This window comes from Spermophilus citellus (genome assembly GCF_964194105.1).
Source record: "Spermophilus citellus genome assembly, chromosome: 5".
Classification (NCBI taxonomy): domain Eukaryota; kingdom Metazoa; phylum Chordata; class Mammalia; order Rodentia; family Sciuridae; genus Spermophilus; species Spermophilus citellus.
In genome coordinates this window covers 157,086,766-157,108,843 of record NC_138186.1, presented here as the reverse complement: position 1 = coordinate 157,108,843, position 22,078 = coordinate 157,086,766, and the positions used below count along the sequence as shown (strand labels likewise).

Genomic DNA, 22,078 nt, shown 5'->3' with positions numbered 1-22,078 from the left:
GGACAGTCAAGCTGTTATTATTTAGGAAGTTCATTACCTTATTGAAATGGTGAGTTATTGGAACAAGCAGTACTAGTTTGTAAGAAGTAATAAATTCGATTCTCATCTAAAATAATTGAAAAAATGAAAAAAAATTGAGTAACAGGCATTGCTATTTTTACTAGTTCCCTAGATAATCATCGCTAGTAGTACTTTTTCTTCAATAATGAGACTGGTGTACATGTTGTAGTATTGCTGGAGAGGGATTACTAAAAATCAATACACACCTGCATTTTCCCCCAATAAAAGGACAAACACCAGAGAAAAACAGTCAGTAGAGAGTTTGCATATTAATTCAACTTTTCAGATGGTCAGTTAATCTATAATAATTAAGGGTCACAAAATCCCTCAATATCTTACACTTTAGGTTTTTTTCTTTGGGCTCTCTAAGCCTACTTAATTATAATTTTTTTTAAAGTTTTTGTTTTTGCAGTGCTGGGGATAAGAATCTAGGGCCTTACACATGATAGGCAAATGCTCTACAGCTGAGCCACTAAAATGCTTTAATAAAGTATGAGAGCAATGATGTTAAGGGTGCTGTGAGAGATAAGACTTAAAATGAACAGATGAGGTGCTGAGGGGTGAACAAGATGAAGGTGACATGCAACTACTCTTCCTTTGATCTAATTGATACCAACTCGATAATTTGTGGCTATGAGAAAATAGTACAGGTGCCTTGTCTTTGCAGATGCTAAGATATACTGAAAAGCTGACCAAGTGCACAGGTTCATTTCTGGTCCTCTGCCTCAGAGACACAGAAACTCTTCCTGACAGAGACCATGGACTTGCTTGGTGTTCAGTAAGTATCTCAAGAAGATACCCAAGAGACCACAGAGCACAGTCTCAAGTCCAAGGTTCATTTTGTGGTGCACATGCTTTGTGGGAGCCCAGAGAGTGATAGGTGATATTCAAAATATGTAACAACCACTTCCAACAGGAATCAAATTCAGAGCAGTGGGTGTGGTCCCGAAGACCCCTCCTTTGCCATGAATCATTCCTTTTGCCACTTCATTGTTGGAAAGTGGGGAGGACTGGGCAGCCAAGCATAGGTTGAAGGCAGCAGGGAAGACTTGACTATTTTAACTGGTGGAACAGCTGTGCTGTGTTTGCCCCAGACTGTGGAAGCTTTTCACCAGCTGCACAGAACCAGATGCCCCTTGTTCTCTCCAGGGTATTTGATATACTAGTTTACCAAACTCCCAGGGAAAAAGCTTTAATTTACAGATGGAAAGCTTGTGGCTGAAGGTAAAAGAGCTAATAATGATCCAATTTTCAGAAATATTTTCTATTTTGATGCACTGATGGATCACAGGACGAAGCCCACAATTTCTGAGACGCCACATACTAAATGGAGAAAGCAGGAAGTCAGGAGGAAATGTCCCGACAGCAGCCAGGTAAGTGGGCCCTCTGGGTGGTTTATACATATTTAAGAAGCACCATGACCCATATGTCCTCATCTAAGTCATTGGGTCTGTACCCATGTGCTGGGTCATGCATCTTATAAAGTCTCTCAGCCTCAGATCTCAGGATAGCTGATGCTTTGTGATGTAAAAGGGGACCCTCATGGTGACTTATTAATACTCTCCCCAAACACTGGGATGAGATTGCATTCATTTTTATTTGATAATGATGTGTTGCCAAGATTCAGTCATCCCTTGATCTCATACTGTTTATTAAACACACAATGTATATTTTACACACATACACACACACACACACACACACACAATAAAAGATAAAACCAAAGGTGGAAAAGAACCATGGCTTGTGCAAACCTTTTACCTTCAATGGAATCTAGTTAAGGGTAAGACCTCTCCTTGCACAACGAGCAGAGTTTGTGTTGTCTTACAGAGCTAAAAATCAGACACAGCAGGGCTCTCTAGGTTCTTTCTATTTAAATTTTATAAACTTCTTAAATCACCTGCAATTGAAAGGGCAAAAGAGGACTTACATTTCCAAAACTAGCTCTTTAAGGTTTATTTTGCTTCTAGCTATTCAAACCACATTTCCTGCTGAGAAGACGCACCCACTGGGCATACCTTGAGGTTTCCTGCCTGTTCATCATGTAGGTGAATGGGATTTTAGAGACTAAGGTAGAACCTTCTGCTGATGGTGCGCAACAGGATCTAGGCTCCTCCAGGCAGAGACCAGTTTACCTGGGCCTTGGAACCTTCCAGGTGTACACAGGCAAGGTCTGTAGTCCCCGCTGGGGTGTCTGCTGCCTTTGGGTGTCTTCTGACTGCTATTTACTTTTACAGGCAGAATGCCATCTCCCACCTCAGCATAAGACAAAACCATCAACAGATCAGTGAACAGGCTGCTTGTGGCAGCTACAGGTTAAGGAGCATAGGGAAGAAACAAGCAACATTGTGTGTTTCTCCAAGTTAAATAATGAGGAAAAAATGATGGTTTCTGAGCATTATAATTTTTACAGTGACACTATGGGCCACCCTCGTAACTGCTTTGCCACCTCCCATTTCTTGCTTCTGCCTGCAGACCACTCAGGTATAATAAACTCTTAACTGTGTTTTCAATTTGCGGCTCTATCTGTTCTGTTCCTGGAATTTTGGAAGCTGGAGTGCCTCCCACAATGGCAGTTGGGCCACAGCTCCTTCATGATGTCGATGGCTCTTTCCCCCCCACACGCTTCTCCATCCAGAGACTGTGGCTGTGTAACGGTGATCCACTTGTTCACCCAGCAACATGCTCAGGACAAGGCTGATGGAGAATATTGCTCGTTTCGTTTTCCGCGGGGGCAAATGGAAACATCAAGACTTTAAACATGGTGAGTTTGTGTTTGCACCTGAGCTCAGGGTTTTAGGATCAACAGCTCATACTTCTCACCTTCCTCTGCAAGCCAGGGAAACACAGAGATCATGCCACTCCTCCATTTCCAAGACCTTTTCAAGGTGCTTAACCCTTGAAAACAGACAGACCCTCCCTGGGGAAGGGTTTGTGTGGGGTGGAGTTACCTGGGTCCTTGTAGATGCTGAGCACACCCTTGAAGTAATGAGGTAAAAATCTTTCCAGTAAAAGCAGCACATCTTCCAACTCCTCGAGAATCCCCACGAGCAGGAAGTTTTCATTCACGTTCAGCTTTGCGCGTTCGAGGGCCCACTCACCAGGCTCCCTTTATGGAGATGAAAATTGATCAAAGATTTGTTTTTGCAAGGCAGCAACAACACACAGAAAGCTGATAGCTCCTGCCCTCCCGCCCTGGCTTGTGTAATTGCAAATCTGACTTCCTTTCAGAACCAGCCAGGGTGCAGCCTTGACTAGTCCTTCTTCATTCATTTTCACCTGTGTGTAAGGTCTTTGAACTGAGTGAGCCCAGCCTACATATATATTGAAAGACAAATATAAACATGAGCATTTAGGTCCTTACAAATGCTAATCAGGGGGTGATCAGAAGAATGGCTTTTTATTAGAAGGCCCAAAGAGAACAATAAAGAAGTTTGATGTTTTGAAATATGAAACTTACTGACACTGTATTTCTAAAGAAATCAAAACAAGCATCCAGTCATGCCTGCCAATTGTCTTATTCTTTTAAAGAATTGAAAGAAAAACTTTTCTTAAAAAATTATTAATTACAGAAGGGAAACAGCATAATCTCATTTGTAGGCCAGATTTCTAAGCCTCTGAGCCAACATTTATATAAGCAAGAAGAGCCCAGGAGCTGGGCTCTAGGCCTGGCTATCATTTACCACTTGGAGAAACTTGAGCAAGCCAAGTTCTCTTTTGAAAAATGGTAATAATAACCCTTATCCACCCCTACAGAATCAATAAGGTTGAAGAAGATAATGTTTGAAAGTTTTGAAAAGCATTACTAGTGTGCCCAGGTAAGGCATCATGAGCACTCTGCCCAAGGTTGGGAAATGGACAATTTGAGAAATATTTTAGGGAGTTAGAATCATGGTTCTTTGGTTAAGTATGTCCACTGTGATCAGAAAGTGAGTCATCTGGTCCCAGCTCTTCCCAGCATCTGAGGCAACAAGGATGAGCTGGAAAGTGTTCATTACTGGGTGCACGTGTGTGGTGGGGGGCCTGAGCTCAGGATGTGTGTGATGACGCAGAGGACAGACAGTGGCACTACCGGAGCTAAACCATGCAGCAGCAAGACATGCCTAATAATTAAGCAGGACTCACAGCACATGCAACAAAGTGCCATGAATGGGCTGCACTCTAGGACCAGCTGTTATCCCTCGCCTCTTCAGGGACACAAGGATGTTCTAATCAAGATTCCCTTTGGGGGACGATGTCTCTTCTGGTAAAAGTCTTTATGTTTCACCAAGCAAAGATCGTAGTCCCCTGCTGCCACTGTTTCTTTAGCTAGACATTTGTCCAGTCCCAGTCCAAGGCTTTCCACTGTGGCTATACCGGAACCACCTCGGAGGTGGTCAGGAATGCCCGCACCCCGCCTCAGAGACTGTGATTAATTGAGGGTTCTGAACAAGTTCCCCAGGGAGGCTCTGCAGGATATGGCACAGCACACTCCGAGGGCGCTGGCTCTGTGTAAGTCACTTTCTAAAGCAGCCAGGCCTTCCAGGGGGACTCATGGGACCACTGCTCTTTTTCTATTATCTGTTTCATGAGAGAGACACCATCGAATTCTGGGTGTGGATTTCCAGGGTTTTAGACCCAGGAAACATGACAGGGACTGTGGTTGGTTAAGTACAGTCACCACTGTGGAGCAAGTGCCCCTATCTCGTGGGCTGAGTGGTGACAGCCAGGTGTAAGAAAGGGCCTGGTGAAGATTCTAGTAACACAGCTGTCCATGGTGGCTTAGAGGCCTCTGTCAGAGTCTCAAACGAGGAGCAATAGTAAATATGAACCGTGTTCCAGAAGGTAGAGAGGGTAGGATAGAGAAGAGTCCCACAGAGCCAGTCTGGTAGGTGCCTTGGCCTTATGCACGTGAGCATGCTGTGAACCTGTGTTTGTCTTTACCTGCATCTGGGATGCTGTCCACAAAAATACGGAATGATGTAAAATAACCTGGGGTTGGAACACTCAGGGTAGTTTTCAAGAATGCACTCATTGATATCCTACAAGAGAAAACAGCAGTGAGATGCCTCATGGTCTGCGCAGTGGTTCCTCAAATGCCACACACTGGAAGGAAAATGAATACTTAAGTTGCACGGGCAAGCTTTGAGGGGGTGCACAGAATTCACAGACCTCCCGAGAAAACTTCCTTCTCGCCTCCCAACACCTGGTTTATTTGACCAGGTACACATATGGCCCCAGGCCAGTTCAGAGGGTGCCCATTCAGTTGAGTACACTGCATCTCTGACCCTCCAGGGGGCTCAAAGGCTGTGGGCTGGATCACAAGCATTGTGAGAATAATCTACCCACGGGATCAGCTAGGACCTCAGCAGTTACTAGCCAGCCAGTAGGTGCATAGTTGGCACTTAATAAATTTAGCATAACTTAGTTCTCAATGAGTTTTGACTTAGTTACCTACCATTATGGCCTGGAGCAATGAGATTCCCTATGTAACCACACATTTAACCAACAATGATTAAGTATCCACAATAGTCTCATGAAGGGCCTGCAAATTTCAGAGGGGCTGTAAAATGATTTCTAAGCTTTTATTTGGTTAGAAAGTAACATGATGTTTGTCTAGGAGCATTCTCTCACTTTCAAAGGCAGCAGTGTGGTTCCTGGATTTTCTCTTCTGACATGATGTCGAATTTGGTTTCCCTGTTAAAGTTATGAGCTTGAGATGTCTTGGGGGAGGTGGCTAGCAGAGTTCAGAGTCCAGTGTTCTCAAGCAGACCACACTAGATGGCCTAGATGAGAAGCACCTGGTTCTTAGGTGTTTCTAAGGAGAAAAGATACCTCGATTCACCCAGGAACCAAACAGCTGTGGATGTCTTTCCAGGGCCAGTGTTGGCAAGACAGGAATATAACTCCCAAACACAGTCCGTGGCATTTATGAGTCAAAGGAAGCCACTGTTTCTGGTCTGATTGAGGCAGGCGATTAGCTATTAAATTTTTTTCAGCTCAAACCAGGAATGAGAAAAATACAACTTTTTTTTTAAACAACACTTTCTTCCCCTTTCACTCCTCTTGGGTTCATGTACCAAGTAAATCACAATTAGAACAGCAAATTCAACTGGAATCAACAGAATTGGCAACAATCACACTTGAGTGTACTCCAGCACTTGAGTTTACCGTGGGAAGCAGAGTTGTCATCAACAGAGAGTAAGAGGGGCATAAAGGGAGAGGAGAGAGCCCGGGTGGTGACCCAGGAGCAAGAGAGGAAGCAGCTACCACTTCTGTTCCCTGAGGCTGCCCTGACTCTGAACCTGTAGTCCCTGGCCTGGAGGCTCCAGGAACGGCTGGGGACATCAGCTGGCTGGTGAGGGGGAGGACTGAGGAGGCCATTTTCCTCCTGAATCCACAGATGCCCTCAAAAGGTCAATTAATGGGGCAGACATAAATTCCTAGTTTAAGAAGTGCAATTAACCATTCTCCTTCTCTTAGACCAGGGCACCTCCCTGGGGATTTCAGAGTTCCATCTGAGCACATTATGTTGATGAACAGTGCTCCTCAGCACCTGTGCTATGGAAATGCTACAGAAAGATGTAAATAAAAGATGACTCAGAGGGGAGGTCAGGCGGAGGCAGACACCCCACTCGTTCAGCTGCCCACAGCTTAGCCACACCAACAGAGAAGCTGTGTTGTGGACCAGGGCCATCAGGAGTCTGCTCCTGGCCACTCACACAGTCCATTTTACTGGGACTAAGACCTTCAACATGTACCATTTCAGTTTCCTGGTGGTCTCAAGCAGCAGCCCTCACAGTGTGGTTCTGCCACAGGCCCCTCCCTCAGTCTTTTGGAACCATTCTGGACTTGGCATTTCCCCCAGTGCTATGGAGTTTTATATCTTGTGTAAGTCTTCCTTACAATCACCTTTTATTACTGAACTTCTCTATATATTTTTAAATGATTATGCAACTTCACTTTCTTTTCATGCAGTGCGTCTAAGGGTAAGATTGTTCAAAAAAACTATTAAGACTTACTTTAGTTTTTTCTAAAATTGCCACCACAGTGAGGAAACTCCATGCCAACCTGCCTGCTGGCATTTCATCTGTGATATGCTGCCCTGGCCCCTGGATCTTGGCATGTGCCATGCACACCCTACAATGCCCTCCCCTGCCCAGTTTTCCCTCTGTTAAGATTAGTTCTTATCATAAGCCTCACATCAACAGGAAAACAGTGAGATAGTCCAAGTGAACACTGCAGATAATTATGATAATCCTTTTAATTGCCAAAACCATAAAAAAGAACACTTCTGTTGAAATTAATTCTAAAATTTACACATTTAAAAAATATACAGATTAGAATAAATTTCTACCAAAATGGCCCAATTTTTTTTTCCTTATAGTTTTGGTAATTACAAGGGAATTTGGGTTTTGGTCTCAGGTCAGTGAATAATTAGCTGAGTGTCCTTAGGTAATCATGCCATCCCTGAACTTTATTTTCCCCTTCTGTGAAACATAGGCTTTCATAACCTCAGCCTATGAAACTGTAGACACATGTGACAAGTTCCCTAAATTAACCAGCTCTTTTTTAAAAAAATTGTTAATACAGTAGAATGCATTACAATTCATATACACATATAGAGCACAATTTTTCATATCTCTGGTTGCACACACGGTAGAGTCACACCATTCGTGTCTTCATACATGTACTTAGAATAATGATTTCCATCTCATTCCACCATCTTTCCTACCCCCATTCCTTCCCCCCCACACTCCCATACTAGTCTATTCCTCCCATACTCCCTGCCCAGCTCCATTATGGATCAGCCTCCTTATATCAGAGAAAACATTCAGCATTTGGTTTTTTGGGATTGGCTAACTTCACCTAGCATTATATTCTCCAACTCCATCCATTTACCTGCAGATGCCTTGATTTTATTCTCTTTTAATGCTGAATAATATTCCATTGTGTATATATACAAAGGCGCCAAAAACATACATTGGAGAACAGATAGCCTCCTCTTCAACAAATGGTGCTGGGAAAACTGGAATTCCATATGCAACAAAATGAAATTAAACCCCTATCTCTCACCATGCACAAAACTCAACTCAAAGTGGATCAAGGATTTGGAATTAAACTAGAGACACTGTGCCTAATAGAAGAAAAAGTAGGTCCAAATCTCCATCAGGTCGGATTAGTTTCTGACTTCCTTAATAAGACTCGTATAGTGCAAGAATTAAAATCAAGAATTAAACTGGACTGGGGATGTGGCTCAAGCGGTAGCACGCTTGCCTGGCATGCACGGGGTGCTGGGTTCGATCCCCAGCACCACATAAAAATAAAATAAAGTTTCCACCGAAAACTAAAAAATAAATATTTAAAAAAATAATCAATAAATGAGATGGATTCAAACTAAAAAGCTTCTTCTCAGCAAAAGAAACAATCAGTGAGGTGAATAGAGAGCCTACATTTTGGGAGCAAAATTTTTACCACACACACATCAGATAGAGCACTAATCTCTAGGATATATAAAGAACTAAAAAATCTTAGCACCAAGAAAACAAATAACCCAATCAATAAATGGGCCAAGGAACTGAACAGGCACTTCTCAGAAGAAGATAATCAATCAACAAATATATGAAAAAATATTCAATATCTCCAGCAATTAGAGAAATGCAAATCAAAACTACTCTAATCAGCTTTTAAGAATGGTTTGGTATGCTAAAGATCTAGAAAGGGTGGTAATTTCTGGTTCCAAAACTTCTTTTAAGTTAACAGAATATCTTCTTTCAGCCTTTGCCATTTAAACTTCCCCCTTCGTGGAAGGTGGGTTGGGAAAGGCACCGATGTTAGCATCAGACCTCAGTGCAATGTACCACTTGCTAGTCATGGAGTCTGGCAAATTTCCCATAGTCATAGGCTCAATCCTGCCTCTGTGCAATGAGACTATTGCCCCATTTGCCCCATGGACCTTTGACTAAGGTTGGCAATCATGTGGGCCAATTATTTCCCCTGTCACTCAACTTCAGATTATGCCTTCTTCGTTACATCTGCAGTGTTTTCATTCTTTCCCACTCTAGCTTATATTTAAAAGCTGTTCCCAGTGAGTCCAATAGTCTTTTATTTTTTAATTTCCTAAAAAGAAGTATTAGTTTTTTTAAGGTATACAGAACAATACGATTATAATTATAAAAGCATGGGATGTAATTGCTCTAATTCAGTCCCCAGTACTTCCCCTTTTCCCTTCCCTCTAACTCTACTGACCTTTCTACTATTTACTTGTAATTTTTTTCTTTTAAAATTACTGTCTTGTGTATATACTCCAGCTATCTCACAGAGAAAATAGAGAGGTCAAAAATAATGGAAATCAGAAATTTCTGTTTACGCTATACCAAAAATACAAAAAAAAAAAAAAAAAGTTTAAAGCAAAATCAACCAGAATCCACTACTGTGGAACTTTTGATTTATTGTATCTCATTTTACTCTCTACATAAAACCACATAACACTGTGACATAAAAGCACTTTTCCACTGTGGATTTAAAATAGATCTGGGAGCCAATATTCACACTCTTAAGAATGCAGACTTTAGAGAAAGGTGAACGGTGAAGGACATGATGAAGGACAATTTCTTGGGCTGGCTGTGACAGTTGTGTTAGAAACGGAGAGAGAAAAATGACTGTCATTCACGACGGAGCAGTATTGAATCCTTGATCCACAGGTGGACCATGGTAACAGAGTACAAATTTGATGGGTCAGTCAATTTAGATAAGTGGAGTGGACGTGGGCTAAGCTAACTTTTATTGCATCACACTCAGCCTCATAAGCCCTTTTTAAGCCTTGTAAAGAATTTTGAACCAGAACCAGAAGAGTTGAGCAAGAATTTTTAGTGAGGCTTAATAGACTGGAAAGTGGCAGGTGGCCAGAGAGCCTTGTTCTCCCATCCCATGCTCCTGTCAGGCCTGAATCAGTGATGACACATTCCTTCTAATAGACACAAGAAATGCCCTTCAGAACCCTTCTCCACACAGCCCTCCTGAAAGCAGCTTCATTAGTGAAAGTAGCACCTTGCCCTTCCTATTGTGAGCACAAGGTGTGTTGTTGGAGGGTTAACATGTGCAGCCTCTATTCTGGTGGCTTTCTGGTCCTTTATAACACTTCTGAGTTTATGGCTCTGCATCTGATGGCAGAAATGCAGATAAAGGGGCTGGGGATGTGGCTCAAGCGGTAGCGCGCTCGCCTGGCATGCGTGCGGCCCGGGTTCGATCCTCAGCACCACATACAAACAAAGATGTTGTGTCCGCCGAGAACTAAAAAATAAATATTAAAAAAAATTCTCTCTCTCTCACTCTCTCTCTCTCTCTCTCTCTCTCTCTCTCTCTCTCTCTCTCTCTCTCCTCTCTCCTCTCTCACTCTCTCTTTAAAAAAAAAAAAGAAATGCAGATAAAGACTTTCTGGGTAAGTGACGTACCACTGTACATGTGTTGTAGATAATATCCTTATTCACTGGGGGCCTCATCCAGTGAGCTCCTAAATCCTGAAAGGGAAACACACTGACTAAACATTTTCAAAACCCCTCTTCTGCACTCCAAGATTCTGAACTTAACGTTTCTATTGCATTAAACTGTAGTACTAGTTTTTATCCTGAAATGATAATGAGGAGGATCAATCTGGAAAATAGCTCAGTTCCCATTAGATTTCAGTGGGCCATTTTCTGTTAACTACAATAAAATTTATCAAGCATTTAGGGTGATTGTGGGCAGGATTCTGTGAAAGATGTAAACGGTGCTTTCCAGAAACATCCTTGCACTTCTTTTAATATATAACATGAATACAACAGTGGAACATGGTCTGGCCTTCAGGTCAAGGGATTTTGGTGCTTTTCAAGGAATGTGGGGACCTCAACTATGATGATTTCATAGAGACTAGAAAATGCGGGGAGCCACGCCTAATAATAACAAGATGCATATGGAGTCATGTTGGCTAACTTCCATTTTTATGGTAAAATATTTATTAGAGTACTGTTTAAAAGATCATAAATTATATATGAATTTTTGTGATCAGATAAATGTGATATATTTGATTGTAAATCATTATAGTCATTGAAAAATGTTTAATAAAGCATATATAACTATAAGAAAAATTCTAATCTGAGAAAACCAGGGCAAAATTACATAGGTACTACTTTTTTTTTAATACTGGAAGAAAATAAATCAAAATTATTTATAAAGGTTGTGTTTGAGATGTGGAATTATAGATTCCAAACTTTCCCTTTTTTTCTTTTTTAGCACCATCTCCTGGACTCTGGGCCACTGCCCATCACCATGTCATTTATTGCCTGCTGCCACTCTGTGTCAGCCTGCTCCAATGTGGATGTCAGGCTCTGTTCTGGCCTGTTTGCCTGCCTTATGCAAGTAGGTAATCTGATTATAGAAAGCCTGATCTCAATGACTGGCTCATGACTGCTTGCTCCTGTGATTAGAGCACGTTTGGAAAGGTGTTACACTCCTTTGATTTATTATCCTGCCCACCTACTCCTTCAAGAAAGCAGTATCAAGCCCATGTCAACATGGGAAAGAGCAGGTGTCTTATGTGTACAAAAGCATAAAATGTTATAAAGTATCTATATTGTAAGTACCAAAAATATCTTTTAATATACATGGGATTTTTTTATTGAAAAGAAATTTAAGTTATTATAATTTTGGTCTATAATATCACTATTGAACACTGTCAAGCACTTCAATTCCTTGATTGTTTCAGTTTTCATTATCCATTATGAGGTAATACAAGTCCTTTGAGCCTATGAACAGCTGGGCACACCAGCCTGGCCTTCAGGTGGAGTCACAGGTGGGGCGCTGGGCTGTCTTCCTGAACCCAACTCGATGAGCCTTCAAATCCAATGCCATTCCACGCTCCAGGGCAGGAAGGGCTGCCAAGCAGGCAGGATTTTGCCAGTCTGTGTGGTTATTTTATTAGGTAAATAAATGTCTACAGATTCTACTTTAAAACCACTGGACCCAACCCAGTTTTGTACAGACATTTTCAAAGGTAAACATGGAATACATTATCAGTTACTAGCTCTCATAATTATAGTGTTTTTGGCTAAGGATCATTTTATTTCTGCATATAATATCTGAAATATTAGCACAAAGAATGTCTTTAAAAAGAGGTTAGTCTCACTAGGAGTTACTTAAAATACCATTATATACCCTAAATTCTGTACCAAGTGGGACATTAAAATGGAGAACACTTCACAAGGGAAGGTCCATCTTGGCAAAAAACAATTGGGGACATAAACTTTATAAAATCATAAATCAAAAAAAAAAAAGAATTCAGGGGTGAGTTGGAGGAACTGAGGGAAAAGGAAGTGGAGGAGTGTGGTTATTTCTTTAATTCTGTGAATTAGAAATTAAACTTTATTTGGGATTCCAACTTCAATTTTTCAACTAGAATTTTTGAATATAGCTATGAAGTCACAATATGACCTAGTACAATTTCATTTCAGAGATTCTCATATTGGGGTAAGTCAGAATCATTTGTTCATTGTGTTTAAGCAATTCAAGCTGAAATCTTCAACAAACAATACATGACACTTTTTATTTGGGGGGGTACTGGGGATTGAACTCAGGGGCACTTGACCACTGAGCCACATTCCAGCCCTATTTTGTATTTATTTAGAGACAGGGTCTCACTGAGTTGCTTAGTGTCTCGCTTTTGCTGAGGCCGGCTTTGAACTTGTGATGCTCCTGCCTCAGCCTCCTGAGCTGCTGGGATTACAGGCCTGCGCCACCGTGCCCAGCAAAACTCTCTTTTTAATAGATTAGTTTAATCACTTAATTTTACTATGATTATTATTCTTGGGTTTGTGCATATTATGTTTTTTCATTGTTGTAGTTATTTTTTTCTGCATTTGTTTTCCCCTTTATGTCTTCCGTTACTTTAATAACTTTTAATAATACCCTCCCCTTTCTGTCTACTTTCCTATTTCACTAAAGATTATATTTTTGTTCTTTTCATAATTACCCATGCATTTTTAACAATCTAAGATTTTTTTCAGCTATATAATTTTGACAGCTCAAAAAATAAAAACAACGGAGCTTAAAATACTTTCATTACTGCAAAGTTCTGAGGAAGGGCATAGAAGTTTTAAAATTCATTCATAAATAGGTGGTCAGAAAGATGAGTACATGAAAAAGTGTCCAAAAATGTTTAGTGTTAAGCTCAACTTAATTTTTTTCTAATAAAGCTTGAAACAATTTTTTTGTGTACTACTCCAAATCAGAGGATTTTAGCACCTTTAACTATTAAACACCAACCACCCCATTTTATAGTTGTCTAATTTTAATCTTTTTTTAAACACACAACTTTTTAAACACTTGAATGTTTTAATCAATGATTCTGTTCACTGCTGCTTCTTGTATCTTATGGTTCCTGTACTTTTCCCCATAATTCAGTAGTCATTTTAGTAAAGTCAGTAAGTGGAAAACTCCATAATTCTATGTCTGGAAAAGATCTGTGGGGGTGACTGTCTATATCTGTGGGGTATAAAATCCTAGGTTGATGGCTATTTTCTCTCAGCAATTGGAAGGTAGTACTCCATTGTCATCTGGTACGTATTATTGCTAACGAGAAGTTTGCCATCAATCTAATATGGTATTTTCATTGGTCATCTGCATCTCTTCCTTTTTCTTGATATTCTGCAGTTCACTATGAAGTATTCAGATATATATTTAACTTGTTTATTCTGTCCAGTTTTCCTGGTACACTTTTAGTCAAAAGATCAATATGATTTATTTTAGAACATTCTATCCTTTAATTGCTTCAAATATTGCTTCCCTACCTCTTTTCCAGTCTTCTTTTCTAACTATTGGAATCTTATGATCTTTCTTTCTTATCTCTTAAGTATTTCTATCCATCTATTTTTATCTTTCTGATTTATCTTCTTGATGAATTCCTCATGTCTAATTTCTAATTCTCAAATGTTCTCTTTTACTCTATTTCTTAAATTTTAATGACCATATTTTTCATTATAAGAGTCAAGATTACCTTTGAAATATTCTTATGTTCTTGTTTCATGTCTATTTTTGTTTTATAATTATCTGCTTTTTTCTTTTGAAGTGGAAGTTTTTTATTGTTTTATCTTTTCAAATATCTTATGTTAAAGACCTTGTCACATTGTTTCTTAAAGTCATCTGAAGTAAATTCATGTTCCAATAGATTTTGCTGCTGTATTTCTTGGTGTTAGGTTTTTTTCATGTGCTTTAGAATCTTTGGTCTATAGGCTAATCTATGTGGGAGATTCATATTCCCCCTCCAGCCCTGGCCTCCTTCCTTTTTCTGTCTCTTTCTTCTTCCGTCTGTCCTTCCCTTGCAGTATTGTGGGTGCTTTTATCCAGACTCCTGGGCCCTTAGTCCAGAGCCAGGTCTCAAATGTACCCCATTCAATGGCAACAATAAAAACGCTGCAGATCTGATTACAAAGCAGCAAGCAGTTTGGTTCACTTACTAGTTATGAGTCTGTGGTTTTGCTTCCCCACTTCTCTAGGTCTCTGGCCTCTTAAAAAGCCACAGTCCCAAGCAGTGAACAAGCTTCTGTTATGTTCAGCTTCCTTTGCTTGACAGTGAGGAGAAGTATGGCTCCCACTTGGGCCCTGGTTTGAAGCACTGAGCCTGGTATGCCCCACATTAGCAGGGGCAACTTTAGTCCCTTGTACCCTGCAGGATCCAACTCCTGGCCACCACTATCTGATTCTGGACTGAAGCCCAGCTGGCCTGTGGCTTTATTGCCGCTCCCCACTCTGTTATTCCTCCAGGCATGGAGATCCTCTTATTTCTTATTCATTTGAATTTCCTTTTTTTTACATTCTACTCACAATTGTGATGTGTTTGGGATTGAGGGAGTAGAAAACCACTGTACTGCAGGGAGCCTTGTACAGGTTTTGCTAGAGTGAGGTCTGTCAGTGGTTAACCCTAGCTGAGCAAGAAGCATGGGTGACCTTGGACCTAGGTAAGGTAACTTGCTAAACCAGAGGAAAGAAGCTTGGTAAAATGTCAAAATCTGTGCCACAGCCATGGCATATGCTTACTGAAATGTGTTTCTGCTTTGTATGTCAGAGGGCAAATGTCAATGCACAGACTGTCAGACATCAGTGTGATTCGGAGGCTGTTTCTTAGAGACTCTGTGAGATACTGTTGTATCAGAGTAGTGACTCTTCCATAAGGTGTTGCTTCCAATCTTTCATCATTTTGAAAAAGCATGACATGAATGCAAAAGTCAGAATCTATGCCTTACATATTCTTTATTGGTAGTCTATTCTAAATTTCTGGAAGATTCTTCTTTCCTCATTATGGTACTCATTCAGTGCCAGGCAGGTGTTCTATAAAAGTGGCCTTCAAAGATGATGGAGTTTTTATTTGAATTGTGCTATGCCTAGCAAATCACCATGGGAATCTGGGTGTCTGATATAACCTTTCAGGTGATGGTATCGTTTTTCAATAAACATAAAAAAATTATGAGCAGAGTAAAGCGAAGAGTACAAGTACTAACACTAAACAAAAAGTACTTAAATGGCAGTGTAGGTAAAGATATGTTACAGTTGATACCTGTTTTTCTGGTAGTTATCTCCATAATTGAAATGCCATTAGGTGTCCTATAACCCATTTCCCACTAGAAAAGGCAAATTCCAGATGTGGGTTCCACTTAGAGGAACAGTGATTTTTGCATCTTGGTTGTCTGTGACTCTAGGCTCAGGAAGAGCCAGGTGGCTGGATCCCTGCCACCAGCAGTCTGCTGAGAGAGCTCCAAGTGTTGCCCTGGTGGAGCAGGCATCAGCAGCCTCTGCCTGCAGGGGGCAGCACTGATCACACATGGAAATGTAAAATCAGTGGAGTGGAAGTCACCCTTAAAATAAGTCAGGTTGAGAGTGTGCCCATCTTTTATTCCTTCACAGTTCACAAAAAAAAAAAAAAAAAAAAAGGACAAGCTCACTGTTATGTATGTGGGACATGGCAAGTGTGATCTTACTGAATGGCTTGCAGCTGGATCTTATGGAATGTATAATTTTTAACCTTTTCCATCTTTTTATAACTATGGAAATATATTTAAATTTTGACTGCTGAATATAATACCAGAAGGAAAAATGCTTGTAAAATTTAGGCCAGAGATCAGAAGGACTAGTGCATGTTTTACTTAACAGTTAATTATGAAGGGAGGGAAATGAACCACTGACCCCAAATCTGTTCACATCACCTGTTAGAAGATGCCCACAGGTAGGCCAGTTCTCAGTACAGTGTAGTGGTTGCTGGAGGGGTACTGACCAGAAAAATCAAGCTCAACTAGATCTTCCCAACAAACAGGAAATTTTGGAGTGTAATAATGGCAGCAATTCCTGAGAACTCAAGTATATTCTTTAACTATTTTACATCATAAAAGTTATTTATGACTCCTTTGGGCTCTGCAAGTTTCTGAAAGCCATAGAAACTGTTTTAGCCTTGTATAATTCTGGTGATTTTTGCCTTCCCAGCTGAAAAGGTTCAGAATTCCTTTTTTTTTCTTTCACATCCAATAGTCTTAATAGTTTTGGCCTAATAACCCAAAACAAACCACAAAAGTCACACTTTCAAATTCTGGTTACCCAGGACATAAACAGCATGTTTGTGGATTTTTGTTTGGCGGGGGCATGGCCTCTCATTTCTGTGGCCCTATAGTTTCAACTCAGAAGGTCACCGTGCACCCACAATAAGTTTAATGAAAAGGCGTTGAAAGTAAACAGATTTTTTTTTCCCCCAGATTAACTGGAAATTTCCGTTTTCTAGATCTTAGTTTCATGAGTGACTAAGAATTGTCTATGTAACGAAACTTCACCAAAATATTCTATTATGAATATTTAAAATTTCTCATAATGTATAGTAAAAGAAGACAAACAAAAATCTCAAAAAAATATTGACTGTGAAAATAATTGTGACCCCAGCCACATTTTTTTTGCATTCTTTTTATCTTATTCTAATTTGTTGTTCATTTTGTTCATTAATTTATAGCCTGTCTCTCTTTTTTTTCTTTGTGGTGCTGGGGACCAAACCCAGGGCCTTGCACATGCTAGGCAAACACTCCACCAACGAGCCACATCTTTCTCTTTAAACTTCCTCTTGAAGTTTCCTGGACTGTTTTTCCAGTGGGGAGGAGATCTTTATAAATCCTCAGGCTTCCACCTTTACAATTTCCCACCCGAAATCTATTTAGAGACCTCATTTCTGACCCTCTCATTGGCCCTACTCCTTGGATTATTTCTGCTCTGGAATGAAATAGCAATGCCTTTGGTGTAAGGGAAAAAAGCCATAAAACCCAGCCCCTTTATCACACAGCTCTTTGGGATTTTTCTCACGCTTCCTTACTGGATGTTCTCTCATGTTTTTATTATATTCAGTGATGTTTTAGGGCGCATGCGCTCAGCAACCAAAGGGAACCCAAATTCCTGTCCTTTAAAGGCTGTTAATACCCCTATCCCATTCATTAGCCTTTTCTTTTTCTTAGTGAGCTCCCTCCCCCTTTTAGATGAACTATCCATGGATCAGAGTAAGGCTCCATAAATAATAACAATAAATAATTCAAGTCACTCTAATAATTTCTGCATATCTAAGTATAACAGGTATTAAGAGGTATTCCAAAGTTTCCTTGGGGCTGGGGTTGTAGCTCAGTGGTGAAACTTCACAGGTGTGAAGCACTGGGTTTGATCCTCAACACCACATAAAAATAAAATAAATAAAATAAAGCTATTGTGTGTCTATCTACAAGTAGGAAAAAAAAATGATTCCTAGCTCTTCTTTTCCCCAAGTCTCTCAAATTGAGAATTGAAGGCAAAAAAAAAAGCAAGTATTTTATAAACTCAATTTAAACATTGAGCTGCATCCATGATGGGGATGAATTCCATAGACTAAGTGTAGGACTGCTTATCATTCAGACACACAGGGAAAGGATCTGCAGGAGGAAAAACAGTCTTCCTGGAGAAAAATGGATGCAACATTTGGTCAGAGGCTATTTCTCACTCTTTCTCCGTTTCATCATGAACAGTTTTCAAAACCAGAGACGGGAAGAATCCATTCTTTGTAACAACTGGAGAAAGTCTTGCAACATTCAGGGTGTAACACTCAATAGTTGTAACCAGACACAGAGCAGTCCTTTAGCATGGCTCTTGCTGGGCTCCCAATGCCAGCAGGTCACTGTGCTGTGCAGTCCGTTCCTGCCCTGTCCCCCGGAACCCATGTTCTGGAGCCAGGACAGCAAAAGCCAATGCCCATGAGTACCAGGTGATGTGAACGCATGAATGGTCCTGGGCTGGAGACACATCCTGTGGAGAGGCTGGGGCATACCTGCAGGCACAATCCCTGTCACAGTGGGGTGGATGCTTGGTTCCAGCCAGTCACTGCCATGTGAAATTTGTGCCAAGGTTTCCCAACCTTTTGATTTTTTCAAGGGAAGTTAAAATCTGAATTTTTATGCAAAATCACCTACTTCTTAAATGTTAGTACCAAAATTAAAAAAAAAAAAAGTGAGTGAAACAAAACATGTCTGCAGGTCAAACATGACCCACAAGTGACCAGCTTATGCCCCATCGGTTTGCTAAAACCATTCCAAATTTGGATAGCTCCTAAAAAATACAAGATGTGATAATTTGCTGTGCCTTAGTTTCCTCACTCCTAAAGAAAATAATAATAAATGCTGATGAGGATGTGAGAAAAAAAAAGAAAAGGTTGTAATACATCTTTCTTTTGGGAGACAAAGAAAAAGCATTTGGAGATGCTTTATAAACTACAGAGAGCACAGCACAGAGGGAGGGAGGACACAGATGCTTTGACTTTTGAGTGCATAGATGAAGGGCTTTGAAGGATTCGGCAACATTGGATAAAATGGTGGTGGAAATAAAGGCCGGAGCGATTCGACTCAGCCCTGGATGGAAGACTGCCAGGGAGAGATGAAGGACAGCAGGGTCAAAGCAAAAGGAGCTGGTGGTGGGGACAGGGGGAGAGCTGTGGTTTCAGGGAGCAAGACCTCCTTCCCGAGAACTCACCAGGACTAGGAAGACCACAACGAACCCTTGATCAATGAAGTGGTGATGAACTTAAAATCACAGGGTGACTTCCGACTTTTGGAATATTTTCAAATGCATGACCTGCCTCCCCACTCTCAAGTCACAAAAGGCAAATTCATTTCAATACTAGCCCAATACACAATCAGAGGAGATCATGATGTGAGAATACTATTATTCTAAAACTGCAGATGATTTTTGAATTCTCAGCTATTCTGAATTATCAGCACCAATATTCTCTTGTACGAAAGTGAATAAGCAATTATTTTTTAATACTTTGCAAACCTTTCACTGGGAGAGTATAAATTTTCACTATGGGGTTGTTATGGTCATGCACTTTAGGAAGCCACACAACTCTAAACTCTTTGCTCCTTAACTGTTAGCCCTAAAGGCTAGATTGTTTCTCAACGTGTAATAAGCCTAAGGATGCTGGTTTGATTTAAGGAATAGAGAAAACAGAGTATTATTAATGTAGCACAATTTTAGGAGCAATTAACATTTTGCAAAGCTCCAGTGGAGGATTCTTGACAGTCCAAGACCACAAGGCAGATGGCATCCAAGATGTTCCAACATCTAGCCCAGGGTCACTTCCTTTAGGAAGATTCTATATTTAGCAGGAGACATATGCTGCTTACTTTTATAGAAGGCTCAGGAGAGACTCATTCTTCTTCTTTCACTTTCTTGCCCTGGTCTTGTTAGGTCTAGAGATCCATGTTATTGATATTCAGAATTTGGCAATTTAAGGTATTCATTGACCTGAAAACATATAGAACAACTGCAACATCCCTGGTGGGGTGGTTCTCCTTGTCAGCAGGGACTGGGAGAAGCAAGTCATTATTAATTTGCAGTCTCAGCCCCAAAGGGTCTGTAGATAGAACTGGATTTCAATATAATTTGCCTTCTTTGTAATTCTAAACCTTTATTATGTGCATTTGAATACACTCTAGGAAGGTCTGCAGGCTTCTCTAGATGCTAAGGTGCTCATGATATAAAAGAGACTTAGCTGCCCCTGGTATTGAATATTTTTAGTGAGCAGGATGTCAAGATTTCCCTCCAATGCACAATGGATTTCCTGACCTGTATTCCAGCACCGGGCCTCATTTGGATCAGTGAAAAATGTCAACAGATTATTTTTGACTGAGATTTTCAAAAAAATTCTCCCTAAAAATACTTGGGTAAAACTTCTATTTCAAAGAGCTGAACAGCAAAACTCTAGCAAGCACTAACAAAATTTTTATGCAAATAGAATCCTCTGGGTGGTTCAAGTGCCTAAAGCAACTTTTATATTTGCCACTTAATCTAGCACAGTGGTCCTCAGAGTGTGATCTGCTGACCCCAAGAAGGACCCTGAGATCCTTTCAGGGGTTCACAAGATCAAAACTATTTTCAAAAGAAGACCAGGGTGTTATGTGACCTTTTGGTGGTGTTGATTTTATGCTGACAGAGCAAAAACTACAGTGGTAAAACAGCTGTCTCACTTGCATGAGTCAAGATGGGTCCAAACTACAGGACCAGCCATGATATTCTTCACCTCCACACTCCTGAAGGAGTAGTCAAAATTACTAACCCTACTAAAGTTCAACCCTTGAGCACACGTCTGGTACCAGGGATTGAACCCAAGAGCACTTAACCACTGAGCCACATCCCCAGCCCTTTTTTGTATTTTATTTAGAAACAGGGTCTCACTGAGTTGCTTACTAAGTTGCTGAGGCTGGCTTTGAACTCTTGATCCTCCTGCCTCAGCCTCTGGAGCAGCTGGGATTACAGGCATGCACCATCATGCCTGGCTATGTGTTTTTAATGTTCTATGAAGAGATGGGACAAAGTTTTGCATTCAGAACTTCTGCTACTGAGCTTGTGGCAGTTACAGTCTCTAGACTCACTTCTCAAAGCAATATGCTTAAATGTCTAGAATAAAATATACCTGACCACAAAGGAAACTAAATATATTGAATTACTTATCAAAATAGTCAAAAAAGTTGTGATAAGTATATGTGTGCTTATTTTGTGTACTGAATAGCAAGATTTCTCAGTGTGTCTGAAATCTACTTAATATCCATCTGAGTTGTTAGTATTAATATTTTGAGCTATCTCTAATAATAGTCACCGATATAAAATACCTTAGTTTTCTATTAGTGATATAATAGGCATAGTTAATACTGCTGCAGTTTGTTGTCTACAATCTAAAATGGAGAAGCTGGTAAGTTGGTGAAACTATGATGCACATTTTTCTATTGGAATTCATAGGCCCCTGGAATTTACCCACTGACCTTTGGGGGCATCCATGGACCCCCTGTTAAGAACACCTGCTTCAGAACAATCTTGATATAAATAGCATCTCTGGTTACTCCTGGGCTTCTTACCCTGCTTTATATGCCTTCTAGGCTTTTTATCACACCTGACATATTATGTATTATTTGTCTATCTGTTTACTATGTCTCAGCCCACAGGGGTGTCATCCCTGTGATAGGTGAGGCTTTGTCTCCCTTTTTCTCTACTATTCCAGGGCTTAGGAGTATCCATTCCATAACAGATGCTCAGTCAATATATCTTAAGTAAATGACTAGATATGATCAGCTTCCAAGTCCCGAGAGGTCTACACGGAACCCCGTCTCCTCTTCCCACTTCTAGTTCATGCTCTTAATATACTGTCACTGTGTTTTTCAATGTTTATGCCTTGTAAGTGTTGTAGCTGCAGTTACAATTCAGATACTTGCAGTTATCTCAGAGAGACGTTGGTGCTTTAAAAGAGCTTCTCAATTATCATAGCGCATCTTATCAGTGTCCCTGGAAGGTCTGTGCCTGCTAAGGTTTCCTACTGGCTTCCACAGAGAAAAGCAAATGACTGAAGCACATGCCAGAATTTTATGCAAAGTCCCCAAAGTAAAGCTTTTGTGGCTAAGATGGAAAATATGAATCTGACCTGAATATCTGGGATTGTAATTGTATCCATGAAAACACCCTGATGTCATGT

The 22,078-nt window shown here is 40.5% G+C and overlaps 1 protein-coding gene across 1 annotated transcript in view; it reads right to left on the bottom strand.

Annotated features, from left to right (window-relative positions):
* Positions 1-22,078, bottom strand: part of UST (uronyl 2-sulfotransferase) — a 281,324-nt gene that overhangs the window by 44,274 nt on the left and 214,972 nt on the right. Inside the window, exons 6-7 of the mRNA XM_081294806.1 lie at positions 4,984-5,081; positions 3,012-3,169 (exon numbers count right to left, since the gene is read on the bottom strand). Coding sequence (XP_081150932.1) covers positions 3,012-3,169; positions 4,984-5,081 — 256 coding nt within the window. The remainder of the gene's footprint in view (positions 1-3,011; positions 3,170-4,983; positions 5,082-22,078) is intronic.